At 40.7% G+C, this 20,160-nt stretch overlaps 1 protein-coding gene across 2 annotated transcripts in view; it reads right to left on the bottom strand.

The window, feature by feature from the left end:
- LOC124551005 (nuclear RNA export factor 1-like) overlaps positions 1 to 20,160 on the bottom strand; it is a 189,874-nt gene that overhangs the window by 67,099 nt on the left and 102,615 nt on the right. For both annotated transcript variants that reach the window (XM_047125848.1, XM_047125849.1), the window contains 2 exons: positions 8,773 to 8,899; positions 1,640 to 1,839 (listed from right to left, as the gene is read on the bottom strand). In XM_047125848.1, the coding sequence (XP_046981804.1) occupies positions 1,640 to 1,839; positions 8,773 to 8,899 (327 nt within the window). The remainder of the gene's footprint in view (positions 1 to 1,639; positions 1,840 to 8,772; positions 8,900 to 20,160) is intronic.

Genomic DNA, 20,160 nt, shown 5'->3' with positions numbered 1-20,160 from the left:
TGCTAATCACAGTGGTTTGTAATGTAAGGATATAGATTTAGACCCAAATGCATATTAACATAATCCTTCCAGAGAAAAATGAGAGGCTGTGGAGTTGCACATGCTACATGAACTTGCCATCTCCACCCTACTACTGCACATTGCACAGAAGAAAAAGCAAGTCTAAAGTTCATGGTCTTTCTCGAGATCAGAGTGACTTTGAATGTGGACTAGTCATAGGATGTCACCTAAGTAACAAATCCATCAAGGACATTTACATCCTTCTAAAGCTACCTAAGTTGACTGTCAGCAATGCAATTGTGAAATAAAAATGCGAACAAATGACCAGGAAGACCTCAGGTACTGACGGCCAGGGACGGTGAGTAAGTTCGAGAGTGACTAAGAAAATCTCATGAAATTGGCAGAATGAATTACTTGTCTTGTGGAAAGACCTACCAGCAGTCCATCTAGCACAATAACTGTGCTTAGGGAGATACAAGGAGTGGGGAACGATGGTTGAGCAGTTCCTCATAAGCCACACACTTCTGTAATAAATACTAACCGACATTTGAGGTGCTGTAAAGAGTGCCACCACTGGACAGTGGATCAGTGGATGACAGGAGAGATGCAGTCATGAATCCTGCTGTACCCTGTGACAATCCAATGGAACAGTTTCAGTTCGGTGCTCGCCTGGAGAAAGTCCGAAAGCTGGCAGGCTTTCTTCCTTTCACGTGTGCCTATCGGCAACTCGGTGCTTCTGCTTCTTGGTGAGTGGTTTCCTTTAATCCTAACGTATTTACATTCTTCTAAAACTTCCCACAACCTGTATTACAATAGTTAACTATGAAAAACTATTTCTTTAACTGTAGTGTAATACTGGCATAATCAATTTTTGGTGACTAACGCCGATTGCCTGTGAAGTGCATACAGGAGTGAAGAGATCCGGAGCAGATCCGAGTAAGTGTATGCACAAAATGAGCCTGGCGAGTTTGCAAAATTTTCAAATATATTCTGCACAAGGAAATAAAGGTCCAATCAGGTTATACACTTTAGCTTCACATCTCATTGAAGCCTCAAAATCACAGATGGCAGATTGTTCTGTAGCACTAATTAGCTGCATAATTTCAGAATGAATCTGTTGCTCTGCAGTGGAGTGTTCTGTGCTCTGAAACTGATTAAATGTGCATGACAGACAGGGACTAGATCCTAGAACTTTGTCTTTCATAGACAATGCTCCGACTGACTGAGTTATCTGGGCACAAGGCACAACCCAACCTCACATACCAGTACCTCTATCTTACTTCACAGAAACACTCCTGTGCACTTTGGTGGAGTAGCGTACTCGGGAGAAGGGATTTCTGAGTACAGTGCGTTTTTAGGTTCCAGTTCCAGTGTGGCACACAATTTTAATGACAGACATATCATTTGCATGTCGCATATAACAAATTGGTGGGATAAGGCCCATTCGAGTCTCACGTATTGGTTGCGGCACTGTAGTTTTGACTCTTGTTAAGTCTGTTCTCTTACTTCTATTGTAGAATGTCTTAATCTTTATTTCTGACTTTACTATCTCAGTTTGGATGAAACTTGCTTAAGCTGTTCAGTAAATGGAGGAAATACAAAGATTGCCACTTTGAAACTTTAACTGATTTAAACTTGCCTTATTGTCCGACAAATCCAGAGTTCGCAGAGACTTCCACTTGGTATGGGCCAGCAACTCCCACAGGGCAGTCAGTGAAGTGATCCCGTTCCCTGCGAGCCCAAGGACTATGAGCCCGGGTGCCGCGACCTCTGCGACTCTCAGCATCTGGTCCAGGATGTGCCAGTTCTCAGTCGGGTCATACAGCATTTCCTGGACCTCTTACCGATGGCAGAAACGAGAATCGTGAGTGTGAGGATTGACGTATTTCAAATCTCGTGAATGTATCTTTGTGCATATCTAGATTACCACTATTACTTCTGAGGCAGTAGCTACAAAATACAGTTTCAATGTATTAGGAACTAGATACAGGTGCACTAATTCTTTACATTTAACAAACAATTTCATTTAGTTTTAAGACCATCTTCAGGTTTTTTTACCAGAATGAAAGGCCATCACAAACTGTTACATAACACATTAACCACCCCGGCAGAATGACCCTTAAGCTTCAAGATCCATGGGTTTGGACACTACTGACTACTGATGTTGTCTTTGTTATTTTGTATGCAGCCACGTAAAAAGAAAGAGACCTATCTTCTAGTTTATACCGCTCACTGCATTACTGAAATTAACAATACAAGAACGTGTTCAAATACCAAAAATGATTTTCTGCAAGAGTTTTGTTTACAGTACAACAGAATGACTTACATTCTTCAACAGAAATTTTAAAATGATGACAGTCAGTTAATTATAACTTTGGTCCACTAAAGTGCTGTACACCAGTACAAATGCACACACTTATTTGCAATGGCAGCTTATATTAAACTATGGTACACGTCTTGTTTCTCGAACACAATGCACGAGAACAGTTTACACTAAGCACCAAGTGTGGTACACAGAACCGAATCCACACATAGTTGTCAGTGAATGGCAAATGACAATCCAGTCTCATATCAAACTGAAACAAGTTGCCTGGCATAAAAGTAACCTTCATTCTTGAAGCAGCTGGATCACAAATGACAAACAAGTGAATCTGCAGCTCATTCACTGGGCTTCTTATGCAGCCCCGGAGACTCTGGATCCACGTACCAGATACTAAATGTGTGGGGAGGGCATATTGCATATAATATCACTATCTGTGCTACTGTGCCGAGCCAAAAGCCTTTGGTGGTGTCATCTGTCAAATTGTGTCATCTGATTTGCTGTCAGATACCGCATTTTATTTTGGTACAGATAATTTGGTCTTAAAATTGATAAAAATCAGTTTTTAAAATGAAGAATAACTACAGTTGTGTAATTGTATGATGAATAGATAGAAAATTTACTCACCAAACGGTAGTAGGAGAACACACGATAAAGGTATGGAAATTTGCGAGCTTTTGGAGACCCAAGGCTACTTCTAATAGAACGGTGGGAGGGGAAGGAACATGGATGAAGGGAAAGACTGGTGAGGTTTAGGAAATGGGAACTGTTTGGAAAAGTCACCCTCAACTTTGTGTCAGGGTGACTTATACAGACAGGTCACAAAATAAAAGGTATACAAAACCAAAACGGAGTGAAGAAAGGAATAGTTACTGAGAACAAATGCTGAAACCAGAAAAATTAATGTAAATTAAGACCAGATGGGTGGTGAGAACCAAGGACAAGTTGTAACGCCAGTCCCCGCCTGCATATTCTGAGAAATAGAGTCTGGAGGAAGAATCTAGATGACACTTGTGGTGAAACAGTCAGCAAGGCAATGACTGTCATGTCGTAGAGCATGCTCTGCAACAGGGAATTGTATGTTGTCAGCCTCCGCCCAATCATTGGTGGTAGTCACGCCAATGTAAAAGGCCAAACAGTGTTTATATAACAGCCAGTACGTGACATGTAGTTTCACATTTGGAGGATGGTAGGAGGGTACACATTGCGTCTTACAGTGGGGACAGTCACAGAGGTAGGAGCCATAGGGTAGGGAGATGGGTGCAGGAGGAGGATAGGGTCCGACAATGATATTGTGGAAATTGGGAGGGCAATGAAAAGCTATTCTAGGTGTGGTGGGAAAAATGTCAGACAGAATGGATCTCACTTCAGGGCACAATTTTAGGAAGTCATAGCCTTGTCGAAGTAACTGATTATTAATATATTTGAGATCAGAGTAATACTGAGGACAAGAGGTGTACCGGTACTCCTAAGTTGTTGTTGTTTTTTTAAGTATCAGCAGTACCAGGGCTGGATACGATCGGCCAGGAAATTTTCTTTTGAGCGAGGCTGGTCGGGTAATTACGTCCAGTGAAAGTTGAGGTGAGAATGGTGATGCAATGATGTAAAGAGTCTGAATATGAACAAATATGTTTGTCTTGAAAGCCGGAGCTGTACGGAAGGGAACATTTGACACGGTAAGGATGGGAACTTTCAGAATGTAAGTGCTGTTGTTTGTTAGTAGGTTTAATGGGAACAGAAGTGTGTAGCTGAAGACCCTCTGTGAAGAAGAGGTCAACATCGACGAAAGTGGCACAGTATTCAGAATAGGACCGTGTGAAATTTAATTGAGAGAATGTATTTAGAGATTCCAATAACAACAGGTCAGCCTCACCATGAGTTCATATAGTAAAGATGTCATCAATGTGCGTAAACCAAATCAATAGCTGAAGCCTTATGAATCCCAGAAAAGCCCCCTCCAAGCGAACCATGAAAAGGCTGGTATAGAAAGGAGCCATTCTGGTTCCCATGACCATGCCCCTGATCTGCTTGTACGTCTGTCCCTTAAACGTAAAGTAGCTGCTGATAAGTACAAAATGGATTAAGGTGAGCAAGAAGGCCACCGTAGCTCTGGAATCAGGTGTGTATTGACTGAGGAAATGTTCAGCAGTAGACAGAACATGTACATGGGGGATGTTGGTATACAGGAAGGGGGCATCAATGGTGGCAATTGAGGTATGGGGGGGAAGGGAATTTTAGATTATGGTTGGTGGCTTTAATATAGGAGAGAAGTCTTTGTACTATACGTTGTAGGTGTCGATCTGCTAATTCAGATATACATTTGGCAGGTGCTTTGAAGCCAGCAACTTGGGGACAACCAGTGTAACTGGGTTTGTGGGTCTTAAAAAGCAGGTAAAAGGTGGGGAGAGGGGGTGGGGGGTTGGTTTGGGTGGGGTAAGAAGTTCTATAGACTGAGGTGTTAGTGCTTGTGATCATGAGTTATCATTGCTCTGGGAAGCAGTGGTGAAGGCTGCGGGATGTTGAGTACGTAGGCTAAGCTCGGTTTGCAGAAGATGAGTGGTAGCTGGTGGTGTGGCTGTCGTGTAGCTGGAGAGAGAGAGAGAGAGAGAGAGAGAGAGAAATCGCTTTTGAAAGAGTTTAGGAGAAGGTGGGATAGCTTTTTGTTATGAAATCTAGCCTGTTTTTGCAGTTTGAAGCTGGTTTAAATATGGCACTTCTTTATAATGTACCTGGATAATCTGTGACGTACGTGCCTCATCTGTCAATTTCCACTCCATCAGACTTCTCTCATTCTGCAAAATCCTGCAGTGTTATCTGCCCCTCATGTTTCCTAGGATGGTATAATCTGCCAATCCAACTTCAAAATGTAACAAAAGCTCAGACATCACCAACCCCTGATCAAGGGTTCTGGTTGGCTTTTGTGAACTCGAGCCATTTCCTAAACTTCACCAGTGCTTTTCCTTCACTACTCTTCCTTCCCCTTCGAGCCATCTGCCACAGAAGGCAGCCACTGGCTCCAAAAGTTTGCAAATATCGATACTTTTATAAAAGTGTTCTCCTGTCACTGGCTTGGAGAGTAGGTTTTTTATCTAGCCAATTACATTATATTTTCAAAAACTGATTGTTCCCGTTGGTACAACAATGAAATTTCTTCAATATCTAAAAGCTGTTGAATATCGCTTTTACAGTATCCAGCAATTCCAACATATTTCCTATCTGTTCACAATTTATGCGCACACAGTTCATAATGTGTATTCTGTGAGAGATGTTACAACAGTTCTTGGCCAAAATAAAATAAACAAATTTTCGAAAATGCAAGATGTAAGAGAATGTACATCCCCACCTTCACACTTTTAAAATCAAATTTCTCATGAAAGCAAACCAAGATCCCAGCAACAGCGTGAACTAACTCGGTTGTGTGACCAATTACATACACATTCTGTAGTTATAGAAATTGAAGGATATGAAAGGGAAGCGGTGGTTGAGAAAGAAGTGAGACAGGGTTGGAGCCTATCCCCCATGTTATTCAATCTGTACATTGAAGAAGCAATACAGGAAACAAAAGAGAAATTTGGAAGGAAAATTGAAAGTTATGTAGAAAAAATAAAACTTTCTTTTTCCAACAGCATTGTAATTCTGCCAGAGATGAAAACGGACTTGGAAGTCAGTTGAATGCAATTGACAGTGTCTTTAAAAGAAGTTAAAAGTTAAAATATAACAAGGCTAAGGGGATGTATAAAACAAAGTCAGGTGATGAGAAGGGAATTAAATTAGGAAACAAGACAAATATTTGGGCTACAAAAAAACTGACAACAGAAGTAAAGAATAAGAAAATGTAGAATGACATAAGCAAGTGAATCTTTCCCGATAAAGAGAAATATGTTGTCCTGTGTGAGCACTGTACCTTTTGATTTTGCTTGCTTTTGTTTTTATGATTGTAGGAGCAATTCTTTTATTTGTTGTTACAGTTATTTGGTAATCAATGATGTCAGAGAAAATTCATCAAGAGTTACGAGTGGGAAAGTTCGACCAGCATATTCCCGTACGAGAACAGTCGAGAGAAACAAGTTTGCGCATTATGTGCCTACTTTGAGACTGAAAAACTTAAATGGTGGCCCACTGCTCACAGTTAACAAGGGAATCGATAGAACTGCTGCAGCACTGACGATTGGCAAGGAAATATTTTGGAAAGGAAAGGAAGCTGGAAAATTATCGAAGCTTGAAACTCCAGGGAAAAAGCATTGAACAGATAAGCTGATTACCAATAAAGATTTCATCTGCTGACAATGTGATGTGTAATCAGGATTATCATTGTTATTGCAGACAAAAAGATCTGACTCTCAGGAAGTTATTGGTCACACTTAAGGGATTGGGCCTTTTTGTGGCAGTTGTACATTGTTATTCACAGCTTTGCACAACCTGGGATTTCACTGTGGATATTTCTTTGGCCATAAGCTGTTGACAAACAGAGGGAGGATGTCGGTGCATCGCGATGCTGGCTGTTAATGCAGATCTCTGATTTGAATGTCTATTAAGTTGTATGGCTTGATGAAATGTGAGTCAATTCTGGTCACATTTTCAAGTAATGCTGGACAGACAATACAATTAAAGGAACAATGGCAATTTCTTCTGACAAGGCTGGCAGACTTTCTCTTCTTCATGCACGCATCTCTAAAGGTCTCCTTCCTTACAGTCTGTTGCTTTCAAAATCACAGAAGACAGGAGATTTTCTTTAAATGCAAACATTTTAGCTTAGGCTTTACCGTGACTGTTATTGATATCAAATGAAAGAACATGTTTACTGTTACCAGTCACTGTTTGTTTATATCCATGACACGTTTCGAAGGTTTAAACCTCCATCATCAGGTGAACTTACATGTGTTGGTATGACGTGTGTGTATTGTGTTATGATTTTGGGGTAACTGGTGGCATTGTCTACTAGAGAAAGGAAAATACTATTTCAGAATATGATTTTTGAGGGCTTTTAGACTAAAAACTAAATGCATATATAACAGTGAAAATAAAACAAGTAAAATAGAAACTCATACACAAAAAGAACATATAGAAAAAGAGAATCATTATCTTGAAGTACAAAGAATATATATCATAACAACATAATTATTTTGGAATAAATTTTAAACAGTTGTGGAGATTTTGCTTGACTTGCTGAACACATGGTTTGGAATAAATATTTCAGGTGGTACACAAATCCGATTCTGTGATTCTCGTGACATTGGGCAACTGAAACTCTATACCATCAATTTTAATTCATTTTTACCATCACTTTTCTCCAATGTTATTCGTTATGCACACGGATTTGACTTTCAGTTCTCAGATTCCTTTATCTTTTCGGGAAACATTAGCACAATGCAGTAGAGGATTTGTGGAAGAATTTTTCTCAGTTTAGATGGCAAGTTAAAGCTAAATGGTGGTCACCTTCGGCACGCTGACCTCCGCAACTGAAGCGACAGACAGAAATTCTGGCATTTGTCACTACTTCCAGGCTCTTCTGATAACACATCTTTACTCAATTCATCTGCTCAAAAGAATAATGTAGTGCACAATACTTCAATCCCTTTTTAACTGACTGGAAACCATCAATCAATTTGATCTCATCCACTAAAAAAAAAAAAAGTAAAGAGTGCCACAATACTGACATGCTGTCAGTAACATACCTTCAAACTTCTTGTGAAGTAATCTTATCCATTGTTTAAATTGTCTGAAAGCTTTTCCACATTAACTGAGCTAACAATTTGCAGGTCCAATAAACCTTACATGCTGTAACCATCAGCACAGAAAGCCGGTGCCAGTTCACAAGGACGTCAGAAACACCAAGGATGTAAAAAAATATAGAACAAAAATAACACTAAACCGAGCTGTTCCAGCTGGAAAGCAGTGCAGGCTGAGTGGGGAGGGGTAAGAAAACAACTGACACGTGGCCAATGAGTGGGCTGGGCACAGTGTATGCAATGCTACTGTTCGAGCTGAGTGGCTCGCAAATGCATAGAATGCGTGCAATAGGGCTACCTGGACCGTAGCCTATACTACTCGCTCCTCCGTGCAGGCAAGCTGACACGTGCTCGTCAGCCCCGTGGAGAGCACTGGAATAGCCTACTCTAAACTGAACACTGAAGTCTGTAGACTCTAACTTCAACAAATTTTGGGTAACATTTGGCAGGTAAATTATAGAGCTTTGATGCTCATTGAATTCAGATCAGTTACGGTTACAGGACCAATTATGTGGATGACCAGATAGACATTTCTTAAATCTGCAAGCTCAATATCACAGTCAGTATAACAATCACAAGCGAGTAGTGAGAACAATGCTGGAATTTAATACAAATTCATGAGAGAGAGAGAGAGAGAGAGAGAGAGAGAGAGAGAGAGAGAGAGAGAGAGAGAGACAGAGACAGAATATGAATACAACTAAAAACGTTTTATCTTTTACTCACCAGGAATATCATTTATACAAGAGAGATCCAAGAACTTTTTCTGACTGTCCAGCCTTCTGGAAATAATTTCTTTCAGGGCTTCTGATAGGTTGAAATTTTTACTAAACAGTTTGATCGTCATTTCAATCTGTAGGGTTGAAATAGCACAATTTTATCAATGAAGCAGAAGTAACACAAAATGTTATAATGACTATACTACTTGCGAATCCAAAGAACACCAATTACACTGTTATGCTTGATATTAAACAAAATTTAGCTTTACAGCTGGTTTTTAACCTTTCGGAACAAAATCCCTCCGTACGAACTTAGTGACCTTCCCCTACCTATGTCCTTCTGTCCTGCCAAGGATGGGAACTTACAGTTCCACGATGTAGCAACAGTTATGCGAGTGTCTGTTGACAGTAATGGAATTTTCCCTCCTGGAGCTAAGTACTAGTTAGCAATTCTGTCTCTGTAATGTTGTATTTATTACACAACAACTTCCCATTAGACTTAGTGTTTGGCAGAGGTTTCACAAAACCAGTTTCAGACTATTTCTCGCTCATTCCACTCTCTAACAGCACATGGTGAAGAACTAAATCTTTCTGAGCACACTCCAATTCCCATATTTTATGACGATGATTTCTACCTATGTAGGTGGGGGTTGATAAAATATTTTCATATTCAGAGAACAAGATTCTCTTGAAATTCTGTGAAAGATCTCACTGCAATGAAAAAGCCTTCATTTTAATGACTGCAACAGTGACACTTTCTCCCCATCTCACGATAATACGAAATGAGCTGCTCTTCTCTGAACTTTTTCGACATCCTCCTTCGAAAGGATCCTGTATCGCACAACAGTACTAAAGAAGAAGACTGACAAATGTAGTGTAGGCAGTCCCTTTAGTAGAGATGTCGAATCTTCTAAGGGTTCAGGCAATAAAATAGTTTTCAGTTCGCTATCTCTGTGACATTTTCTATGTCAATCTTCCAATTTAAGTTTGTAATTGTAATCCTGAAATGGAACCTAGTATAGCTTCAGTATTCCATTTCTTGTGTGTAATCTCCAACTAGCTGACATTTTACATCACCAGCTTTATTTGATAAGATTTGTTTTGGTTGTGTTTTCTTGGTGTTCACTGGGGTAGACTTGCAAGTCAGTTCCACCCAGCCATCACCTTGTGCATGGATGGGTGCTGAAAGTGAGTGTTAATTGTCTTTGAGCTACTTGAATGACCTAAACAACTCAACTTTAAACTTGCTGTAGTCACACCTTCTTTCACAGTAACAAAATGTCATATAACAGACAGTTTACATATTGACATATCGTTTTATACGTATGTAACTCGTGCAAAAATCAAGACAAGAAGTAAACTATATGTTGCATAAGCGAATCTGAAAGTAATTTGTCACGGCATCCACTGCAGCCATGACCTTTCCTCTTTTTCTCCTCGTTTTCTAAACGCCTTCAAAGACTGCCGCCAAGCAGCAAGTGGCCCTATACAGCACGTCAGATACTCAGTTGCCGCTTCGCATTACAGAAGTGATGGGTTCGAGCTGTTCTACCGTCTGAACATATTGTAATAATATCTCCCACAGTTAGATGTCCCAACATCCACTCATTACTAAACGTAACAAACCACTTTCGTCATCACATAAACTCTCATATATATGGCATATGCCATAAATACTCCCTTTGTCAGAAAAGTTCCAGGATAAGTTTTTTTATTTCTGAGTTTGAATACTCAAAAGGAACAAAGATAGTTTTTATGTTACCTGTATGTGTGCGTCCTTGAAATGACCTTGGCCATGTTTCTGCACAAACTCACTAGGATACAGGGTTCTGATTGGCAACATACTGTTTGGGCTCTTGGCGTATTAGTTACAGTGACACAATGGATGCTGATTGTGACCAAAGAGTGAATATTAAGCTCTGCATTAAGCTTGGGAGAAACCCCTAGTGAAACGTGGACAGTGATTAAGCGAGCTATGCAGGTGAGGCACTTTCAAGAAGTTGTGCTTTAGAGTGGCGCGAAAGGTTTTGTCGAGGCAGAGATTCAGAGTGAAATAATACCACATTGGTCACCCACCTACAGCACATACTGATGTAAATGTGGAGCGTGTAAGACAGTTATTGCAAGGAAACCGTTACTTTAAATTCGTTATGTAACTGTGTGTGTTCTATATCAGAACAACTTAATTTGAATCGTGATGCGTGTTGTAAGATTTTACACGAAGATTTCGGGAAATGGAAACTTAATGCAAAACTCATCCCTCACTCACTAACAGATGAACAAAAAGAGGAAAGGCAAAGAATTTCTGCTGAACTACCAGGTAAAGCCAGATGTGATCCCACATTTCTGTCAAAGACTATTGTTGGGGATGAAAAGTTGGTGCTACCAGTATGGCCCTTACATGAAGCATCAAAGTGCTGAATGGCAGAGTCCTGGATCACCAGCCTCGAAAAAGTCAAATGACAACCTTCGAGAATAAAGGCAATGTTAATCACATTCTGTGATAGTAAAGGATTAGTTCACCACGAGTATGTTTCTCCAGGTCAAACACCGAACTAGAACTAATCGATGTTGCTGCCCTGATTCGTGACATGCTCGCGACTGGTTCTTACTGCACGGCAATGCAAGACCCCCTACTGCTTTATCTGTTACCGTATATCTGGCCAGACATTCTGCTGTTGCCATCCCACATCTGCCATATTCGCCCAACCTCTAGCCTTGAAATTTTTTCTTGTTTCCTTGAGTGAAGAGGCTCCTAACAGGAAAGCTTCATCAAGATATCATAAGCATGCAATGGTCTATGGCAAATGAGCTTACAAGCATCACACTTGAAAATTTCTCAGCTTGCTTCCAAGTCCTTCAGAAATGTTGGCAACTGGGCATATATAGCCAAAGGGACTACTTCATAGGAGCTGGGATCATTACTTAGTAAGTGCAATTTCCTATTTTTGAAAAAAACCTGCCCTGTATCTTTTCTGACAAACGGATATGCCATCCTAAAATGTCGTGTCACACTATAATCCCTAGGTTTTTAGTGAAATTGACAACCTCTGAAGTCATGTTATGTATCGAGTAACCAAAATTTAAACATGTTGTTTCAGCATTTGTGTGAGGGACCTATTCGTTATGGACAGCTGCCACTTTTCATACCATGCAGATATCTTGTGTAAATCATTTTGCAATTGATTTTAATTTGATGACATTACTTGATGGTAAATGATAGCACATTAATAAACAATCTAAGAGGACTGCTCAGATTGTCTTCTAAATCATTTATGTACATTAAGAACAGCATGGGACCCATAACACTTCCTTGGGGAACCCCAGATATCGCTCCTGTTTGACCCAACAGGTTCCCGTCATTACTACGAACTGTGACCTTTCTGACAGGAACTTATAAATACAGTCACACAACTATGACAGTACTTCATAACCATGTGATTTGCTTAGTAGCCGGTTGTGAGGAACACTGTCAAAAGCATTCTGGAAATTTAGAAATATAAAACCAGCTTGAGATCCCTTGTTCATAGCACTCATTACTTCATACAAATAAAGGTCCTACTGTGTTTCACAAGAATGATAATGAGTGAAATGCTGGTGGCAGCACTCTTGGGGAGAAAAGAGAGAGTTGTCAGGTACCAATCTGTGCCACGTCAGTGCCAAGTGAACTGCGTGTGCCGCACAAACGATGAGTCAGGATACTTGGTCAAAATGTTTATAACATGATTCAGTGTCAACAGGTGTCACTTATACTGCTACACAGGGACTTGAACCCCATTTTTGTATGGTGGCTTCATGAGTTTTAACACTTCAACCGATGTCGCCACCACTTATATATTAAAACTGATTTTTCACTGTGCATAAACTGTTGTTTTAGCCTGGTAACTCATGTTTGCTGTTGTGGTTTGCTAGTTGTGGCCACCTGTAAATGTTTCACCTGTGCAGTATTATACACTGTGGAAAATAGCTGATGGAGATTGGCAGACTTGACGCGAGTCTTTGTGCAAATGTATAGACTGCTAGCTTCCTACCTTTGGTGCATCTGTCTGTGTCTGAAGACCTGCCATTTGACGTACATTACTTTTTAAAGACCAATTCCAGTCTTCTCAAAGCCTTACAGTCTCCAGCCACACCTATCCTCATCACTCACTTCCATTTTTTAATGTCTTATACGTGCCTTCTGTTAGATCATCATCACAATCTTAGTTCTCTTTCTCAGAACTTGTCAGAAAATTTCCCTATTCCAGCCACCATTCTCTCAATTGTCCACATATCCTGCTACCTCCACTTTGCTGCCACTACAGCGATACTTTAGCTCGTTTCCTTACCCATTTGTTTGTTGCACCGCCTCACCTCTCATGGTAATTCTCATCGAGCACATATCTATTACTCACAGAGCACCTCTCAGTTTTCGAATCATTTCTGTAGTGTTTCACTTCTGTATGATGAAACTGGTAATACACACTGAATGTAAATATATGATATTCTTTTTGATAACCCTTTCCTTCACTAAAGCTTTCCCTTCCATTCCTGATATTCTGTTCATTTCTTTTAATGTCAATCTAGTCACATTCAGCTGCCCCAAATACAAAAACTCATGAACTGGTTACACAATGACATTATTCACCCAAACAATTTTCTTTACAACATGCTGATTACACATCATTGTAGTCCTATCTTAGCTGATCTTCAGTTCTGTTTTTAAGTGTGTCCTGTTATGCTGTTCCATCAGTTTCCGAAGTTTCATCTGAGAGAAGCAAATGGTACGAGGTTTTCAGCAAAGTGAAGTAGGGTTCAGATATGCATTCCTCCTCCTCTTTTTTCAGTTGATAGATCTGTAGACTTCCTCAAGGGATGCTGAGAACAGATTTGGTAACGTGGAATCTACTCCTCTGGCTCCTCTTTCAAATCTGAATCTCTCATAGTCCTGCTGAGGTTAAAGGAAGCAGTAGGATAGATGCACATATTCTTCAGCTTACTGAAGTGGGCCTCGTTTCTCAAAGGCTGTTGGCGCAGATTTTGTTGAAACAGACAGGTGGACATTATGGATGACCTCTTCAGTTTTGTTAGTACCTTACAGGTTTTGAAAGTTATTGTCCAGACACCAATATCCTACAGCACTACGGTCTGACAACTGTCCAATTCAATCATATGCTGGTAAATGTTTCTTCTTCTTGCAAGTGCATAGCAAAATCTTCTCAGAAACAACTAATATTTAAACTTCCTGCCATGTTGAAACTGTGTGCTGGACTGGTACTCAAACTTGGGACCTCTGCCTTTCATGGGCAAGCACTCTACCGACTGAATTCCTGAGCACGTCTCACAATCTGTCCTCACAGCTTTACTTCTGCCAGCAGTACCTCGTCTCCTACCTTCCAAATTTTACAAAAGTTCTCCTGTGAAACCTGTGGGACTAGCACTCCTGGAAGAAAGGAAAATGTGGAGACACGGCTTAGCCACAGAGAGGCAGATGTTTTCAGAATGAAATTTTCATTCTGTAGTCGGCAGAGCACTTGTATGTGAAAGGCGAAGGTCCCAAGTTCGAGTCTCAGTCCGGCACACAGTTTTAATCTGCAAGCAAGTTTCATATCAGCGCACACTTAACTGCAGAGTGAAAATTTCATTCTGGAAACATCCCTCAGGTTGTCGCTAAGCCATATGTCCGCAGTATCCTTCCTTCCAAGAGAGCTAGTCTCGCAAGTTTCACAGGAGAACTTCTGTAAAAGTTTGGAAGGTAGGAGACAAGGTACTGGTGTAAATAAAGTGGTGAGGATGGGTCGTGAGTTGTGCTTGGGAAGTTCAGTCAGTAGAACACTTGCCCTCAAAAGGCAAAGGTCTCAAGTTTGAGTCTCGGTCTAGCACACAGTTTTTATCTGCCAGGGAGTTTCATATCCCACTTAACTGCAGAGTGAAAATTTAATTCTGGAAACTGATATTTAAATCTGATTTATGAATCAGAAATCCACTGTGCAATATTGGTTTGCGTACAGAATACATGATTCCTATCTACTTTTTGCAAAATACTAATCACTTGTATATATAAGTATATGCTGCACTTTGTGCCAGATTGACATCTGTGGCACGTCACATTCAGGGTACTGCAATTTTAATGGCTGGCAGTGTACAACTTCCAGTGCTCATGCAAGACTCTGTGATTCATTGGTATAAGTTAACTGAAGGTTTACAAATTAGTGTGGAGGACCCCTTTACTGACGTGATTCTCGATGTTACTTACACTTTGTACATCTTTTTAGGAACAGGGTGCTCTCTTCTTTCGGCGTAGACCATTTCCTGAAAGTTTGAAATCATTAGCAATATTGTACTCTGACTATCTTGAAGTGCATGTTGAAATGGTGAAGAACTGTACTCTACATCATAACAGTGTGATCGTACGCTTCCTTTCCATATGAAAGAAGTGCGACATTCCACTACTCTGTCACTGCTACGAAGGCATTCATCCTGAAAACGTACTGTACCAGCTTTTTAACCTGATTACGAGTATTTGCAATATGTCAGGTTCCCAATGTCTGCTCTGTACTTAAGGAAATCTGACACAGAGGAGGTGACTCGTATCTACTTATTTCTGTCTGAACCATTAATATTTTCTGTCCAATGGTGTGCAAAGTCAATGATTATTCGTAAGTACCTCAGGTTTCAGAAGACAATTGTGTGAAAACTACAAGATGTACAGAAAAATGACACTTGTCAGTGGATACCAGCATCTCTCCAAGGGTTAATTTGTGGTTCCATTTTTCTTTGCAGAGAAAACTGTGACTTGTGTCACAAATAAAGGTATGCTGCAGCAATAGCTAATGCCACAGTTACAGAAAGATAGCGGAGACCTCATTTTGCAAAAAGATGCTGCTCGACCAACTTTCTTTCAGGCGTTCTGTGATTACCTCAATGACATATTACCCCAGTGACAGATTGGACTAACTTCTCTTTGTGACACCTCTCTTCTTCAGTGACCTCCATAGTTACCAATGTGATTTCTTCTTATGAAGTTACATCAGTGATCATGTGTTACTGCCTTCACTGCTACTTGAAATGGTTACAATAAAAGATAATTAATGCAGTCACCGAATTTCAGTAAATTATGATGTTTGAGCTGAGTGACTGTAACATAAACCATCACAAAGCGTTCCGTTAGACTTCACAAGATCAATCAACGTGGTCTATCAATAGACAGAGACACCATGGTAGTGTCAGTTCTACTGTGATAGTTAATTCTCACACTGTTTAATGACAGTCTCTCATGTACTATTTGCTCTAGACCCCCCACGACAAATGCCTCTGTGACTGAAGTCACCTAAATATATGGGGCTACCCTACTGTGCAGGTTAAGTCTGTAAGCCTCTGAAACACTACAAAGCAATTAAACAGAGAGTGCCGTGGCGGCTGCAGTGTAACACGTGTTAAGTTCGGCTCGTGAAATTTAATTGAATTCGAAGGTGTTCTCGCAGGTGGTGTTGTCTAGTACCAGTGGAAATTGTGTAAACAACAGTGTTCTGTGCAGTAGTGCTATTTTTTTTTTCTGTGCTCCACCAATATCTCCGAGAAAATTGTAGACAGAAGAGTCAACAGCAGGCGTCCAGCAGCGGGGAAGGAGCAGGTGCGGTGGGCTCGCTCTTGGCGGAAGGTGCGGCCGCGGCTCCCGGTATAGCGGAGCTGGTCCGCTCTGAGGTAAACGCTGCGCTTCGCGATAAAAACAATCTCGATCTGATAGCAGGCACTATATCAGATACTGTAACGGCAGCAGTATTGGCCAAAATGCGTGAAACTGTTGAGGCCAATACTGCCGAAATTACAGCACTAAAAAATCTGTGTCTGAATACGAGAAAAAGGCACGAGAGTTGGAAGTGAAACTGCTGCAACAGACGAGCTAGAACAGTACCAAAGCCAAAATAGTCTACGACTGTTTGGAGTAGCAGAAAATAATAAAGAAGAAGACACAGACAACCTGCTTATACAGGTTGTGCTTGAAAAATTAGGCGTTGAAGTGACTAAGGCAGACACTGACAGGAGCCATCGGGTGGGACGAAAACTACCAGGTGCTACCAAACCTTGTCCAATAATAATTAAATTTGTCTCATACCGAAAAAGGGCAGAGATCTTTACCCAGAAGAAGAAGTTAGCAAGGACAGGGTTTACAATAAGAGAAGATCTGACACACGAACGGCTAAAGATTTTAAACAGTGCCATATCCCATTTCGGTCTTCAGAATGTGTGGACTCAGGATGGCAGAGTAATCATTAAGACAGCAGCTGGAAAGAAGACAGTCACAAACATGACAGAACTGAATAGCATTAAGTGAAGCTACTCGAGCCAAAAGTGCAAACTTAACACCATTTGCAAATTGTAACAGCCCTATACTCAGATATAGTCTTGTAATTGTATTAACTTTTTAATTATACCCATATTTGTACCTTCAACTAATTGTTTTTGTAACTGTATTAACTTTTAACTATTTTTTGTGTCTGTAGCTGTAACCATTACTTAATTTTAGTTAATGCTAATACTTTTTTCATTTTCTCAATTTATTCTCTTCCATTCTGTAATAGTTCACTTGCAATTATTGGTCTCTCCTTTAGTTCATTAATCACCCATCTCTTCGGTTTAAATTGTTCATAACAAAAATCACTATCAGTATCACTTTAGCAAATTTCAATCCAAGTGTGGCTTCCTACGATAATCACTACCAGTATCACTTTAGTAAATTTCAATTTAATTCTAGCTTCCTACGATAATCTATTAATTATTAAGCTTACTTCTCTCTGCTGGCAGCATCAGCCTCTTAAATCACTCCCCTTTCCTTTATTTCCACCCTAAGCTGTTTCAAATACGCTAATTACATTTCTCCTCTTACGACATAGTATACGCAGTGACACACAGCCGTCACTATTTTGGTCATATTCTCCTTGCACCGAATACCACTAATCCATTTTCTATACTCCTTCAACATCAGGAAATCTCTTGCAGTCGCCTTTCTTTCGGCACTCGCGGAGTCACAAACAGGGCGCGCAAAATCTCAGACACCCCTGTGTTATGTCACTTGGCGGAAGCAGCGGCCAGTGCCCCTCGCGGCAGGTAGTGCCTAACAAAGGGACAAACCAGTTTGCCACCCTACTCCAGGCTGCTCAGTGGAATGCGTCAGAGCTTTTAGCAGCTCACTGCAACATCCAGTCTTTACCTGCACATTACGAAGAACTTAGCCTCGTCTTCAACCAACTAAACTACCACGTAATCCTCTTATCCGAAACGTGGTTAAAACCACACATATCCTCTGCATCTATTCATCTCCCAGGGTACACATTTCTTAGGGCAGACAGATCAAAAAAGCGAGGTGGCGGGGTCGGCGCGTATATACGAACAGATCTCAAAGCAAAAGTCTTATGTACGTCAAACCCTGCTGAAGAAAAAGAGTTTGAATTCATGTTCATTGAAGTAAATATACAAAGTCGGAAGTTCTTGACTGGCATCGTGTACAAGCCGCCAAAAATAAGCTCAATGAGTTCTTCCCCTCCAGTCGGAATTACATTCACTTCAGTGTCAATACAAACATGTCATCGTAATGGGTGACTTGAACATAGACCTGCTAAGAGACACTCCCTCTGCAATAAACCTATGAAGACTGTTTAGTTGCAATAACATGAACATTCTTCCATTACAACCTACACACCAACCGGCACACAGTCATACTCTTATAGACGTAATCGCAATGAAACAGACTGACAAAGTGAGAGATGTTGGTCAAACATCGGGCCCTGGCCTCTCAGCACATGATGTAATATTCCTGGCCTACTCTGTGCAGCCCCCAAGGATCAAATCGCGTTACATGACTTGTAGGAGCATGAAACGTATTGACCTTGATGCTCTAACAGCCGATTGCACAGAAATCTCATGGCATCAAATAATCAGAGAACCTACAATCAACGGCAAAATTAATGAACTTGGTGATAAACTCACTGCCCTCTATGACAAACATGCACCTGTACGCACAATCCGTGTAAGAAAATCTCCTGCTCCATGGCTGACAGCTGAATTACGTCAAATGATGATTAATAGGGATGCTGCCCACAGGCGTTTCAAGGCAGATCCAAAACCCGAGCGTTTCGAAGAATATAGAAAGCTACGGAACAGAGTGAAACATTTGCATTCGCAATGCTAAAATCAGGCACGCTCGCTCCCTTGTATGCAGCGATCTGACGCCCACAACTCTATGGAAGAATCTCCGTAGCTTGGGGGTCGGAAAGGCAAAATCGGAAACTGCTTTTCATGTGTCAGCTAACGAATTAAATGAATTCTTCTCTGCACCTCTGAATACCCGCACGGCTGATAATTACCGTCCACAAGAATCCCCAAACAGGATAACTAACGACGATACCTTCCATCTAAAACTTGTAACAACAAATACGGCAAGAAAAGCAATAATGAGAATCTCTTCTGATGCAACAGGCAACGACAGTATCGGTATAACCATGATTAAGAATGTTGCCGATATCTTAGTACCTGTCTTAACTGAAATATTTAATTTTTCCCTCGTGAACGGAATATACCCCACTGCATGGAAAAGAAGCATAATTCGACCCATCCCTAAGATCGAAAACCCGCAACTGCCTAGTGATTACCGACCAATTAGCATACTGCCTGCTGTTTCCAAAGCACCTGAATATATTATTCATGACCAAATCACTGAACACTTGCATGAATTCAGCCCATATGACAAATTTCAATCCATTGACAATCGAAAGGCAACAATATTAACGCTACTGGACTTCAGCAAAGCTTTTGACACTGTTAACTTTGACATATTGCTCAGAAAAATGCAACAGCTTAATTTCTCAGATAGTGCAATGAGATGGTTTGAAAGCTACTTAAAAGACAGACAGCAATGTGTTGTCTGCGTAAATGAAAAATCTTCCTGGAAACATGTTTCCTCGGGAGTGCCACAAGGATCAGTCTTAGGACCACTTTTGTTTTCTTTATATGTCAACGATATTTCGTCGGTTCTGTCCTCCTGTAAATATCATTTCTATGCCGACGACCTCCAGCTCTACCTAAGCGTCAGACCTGAAGATGTAAACACTGCAATCGCTCAGATGAATGACGATCTGTCTTCAGTAGTGACATGGGCGAAAAACATGGGGCTTAAAGTAAATGCAAAAACGACGCAAGTAATCTTAATAGCCCATCATAAATTAATAAGTTCAGATTTCCGTGAACGGCTACCTCCTATTCTGCTCGACGGTGCTCCAATACCACATCAGAAAACAGTTAAGAACTTGGGTGTAATTTTGGATGAGCATCTCAACTGGGCGGAGAATAGGTCGCAGTGTGCCGAAAGACGTCTGCTTGTCTCTATGCTCTCAACAAGTTTCGGAACATATTTCCGCAG

This window comes from Schistocerca americana, chromosome 9 (genome assembly GCF_021461395.2).
Source record: "Schistocerca americana isolate TAMUIC-IGC-003095 chromosome 9, iqSchAmer2.1, whole genome shotgun sequence".
NCBI classification, from domain to species: domain Eukaryota; kingdom Metazoa; phylum Arthropoda; class Insecta; order Orthoptera; family Acrididae; genus Schistocerca; species Schistocerca americana.
Note: the sequence above shows the minus strand (reverse complement) of the source record. Positions and strands in the feature narration are given on the sequence as shown.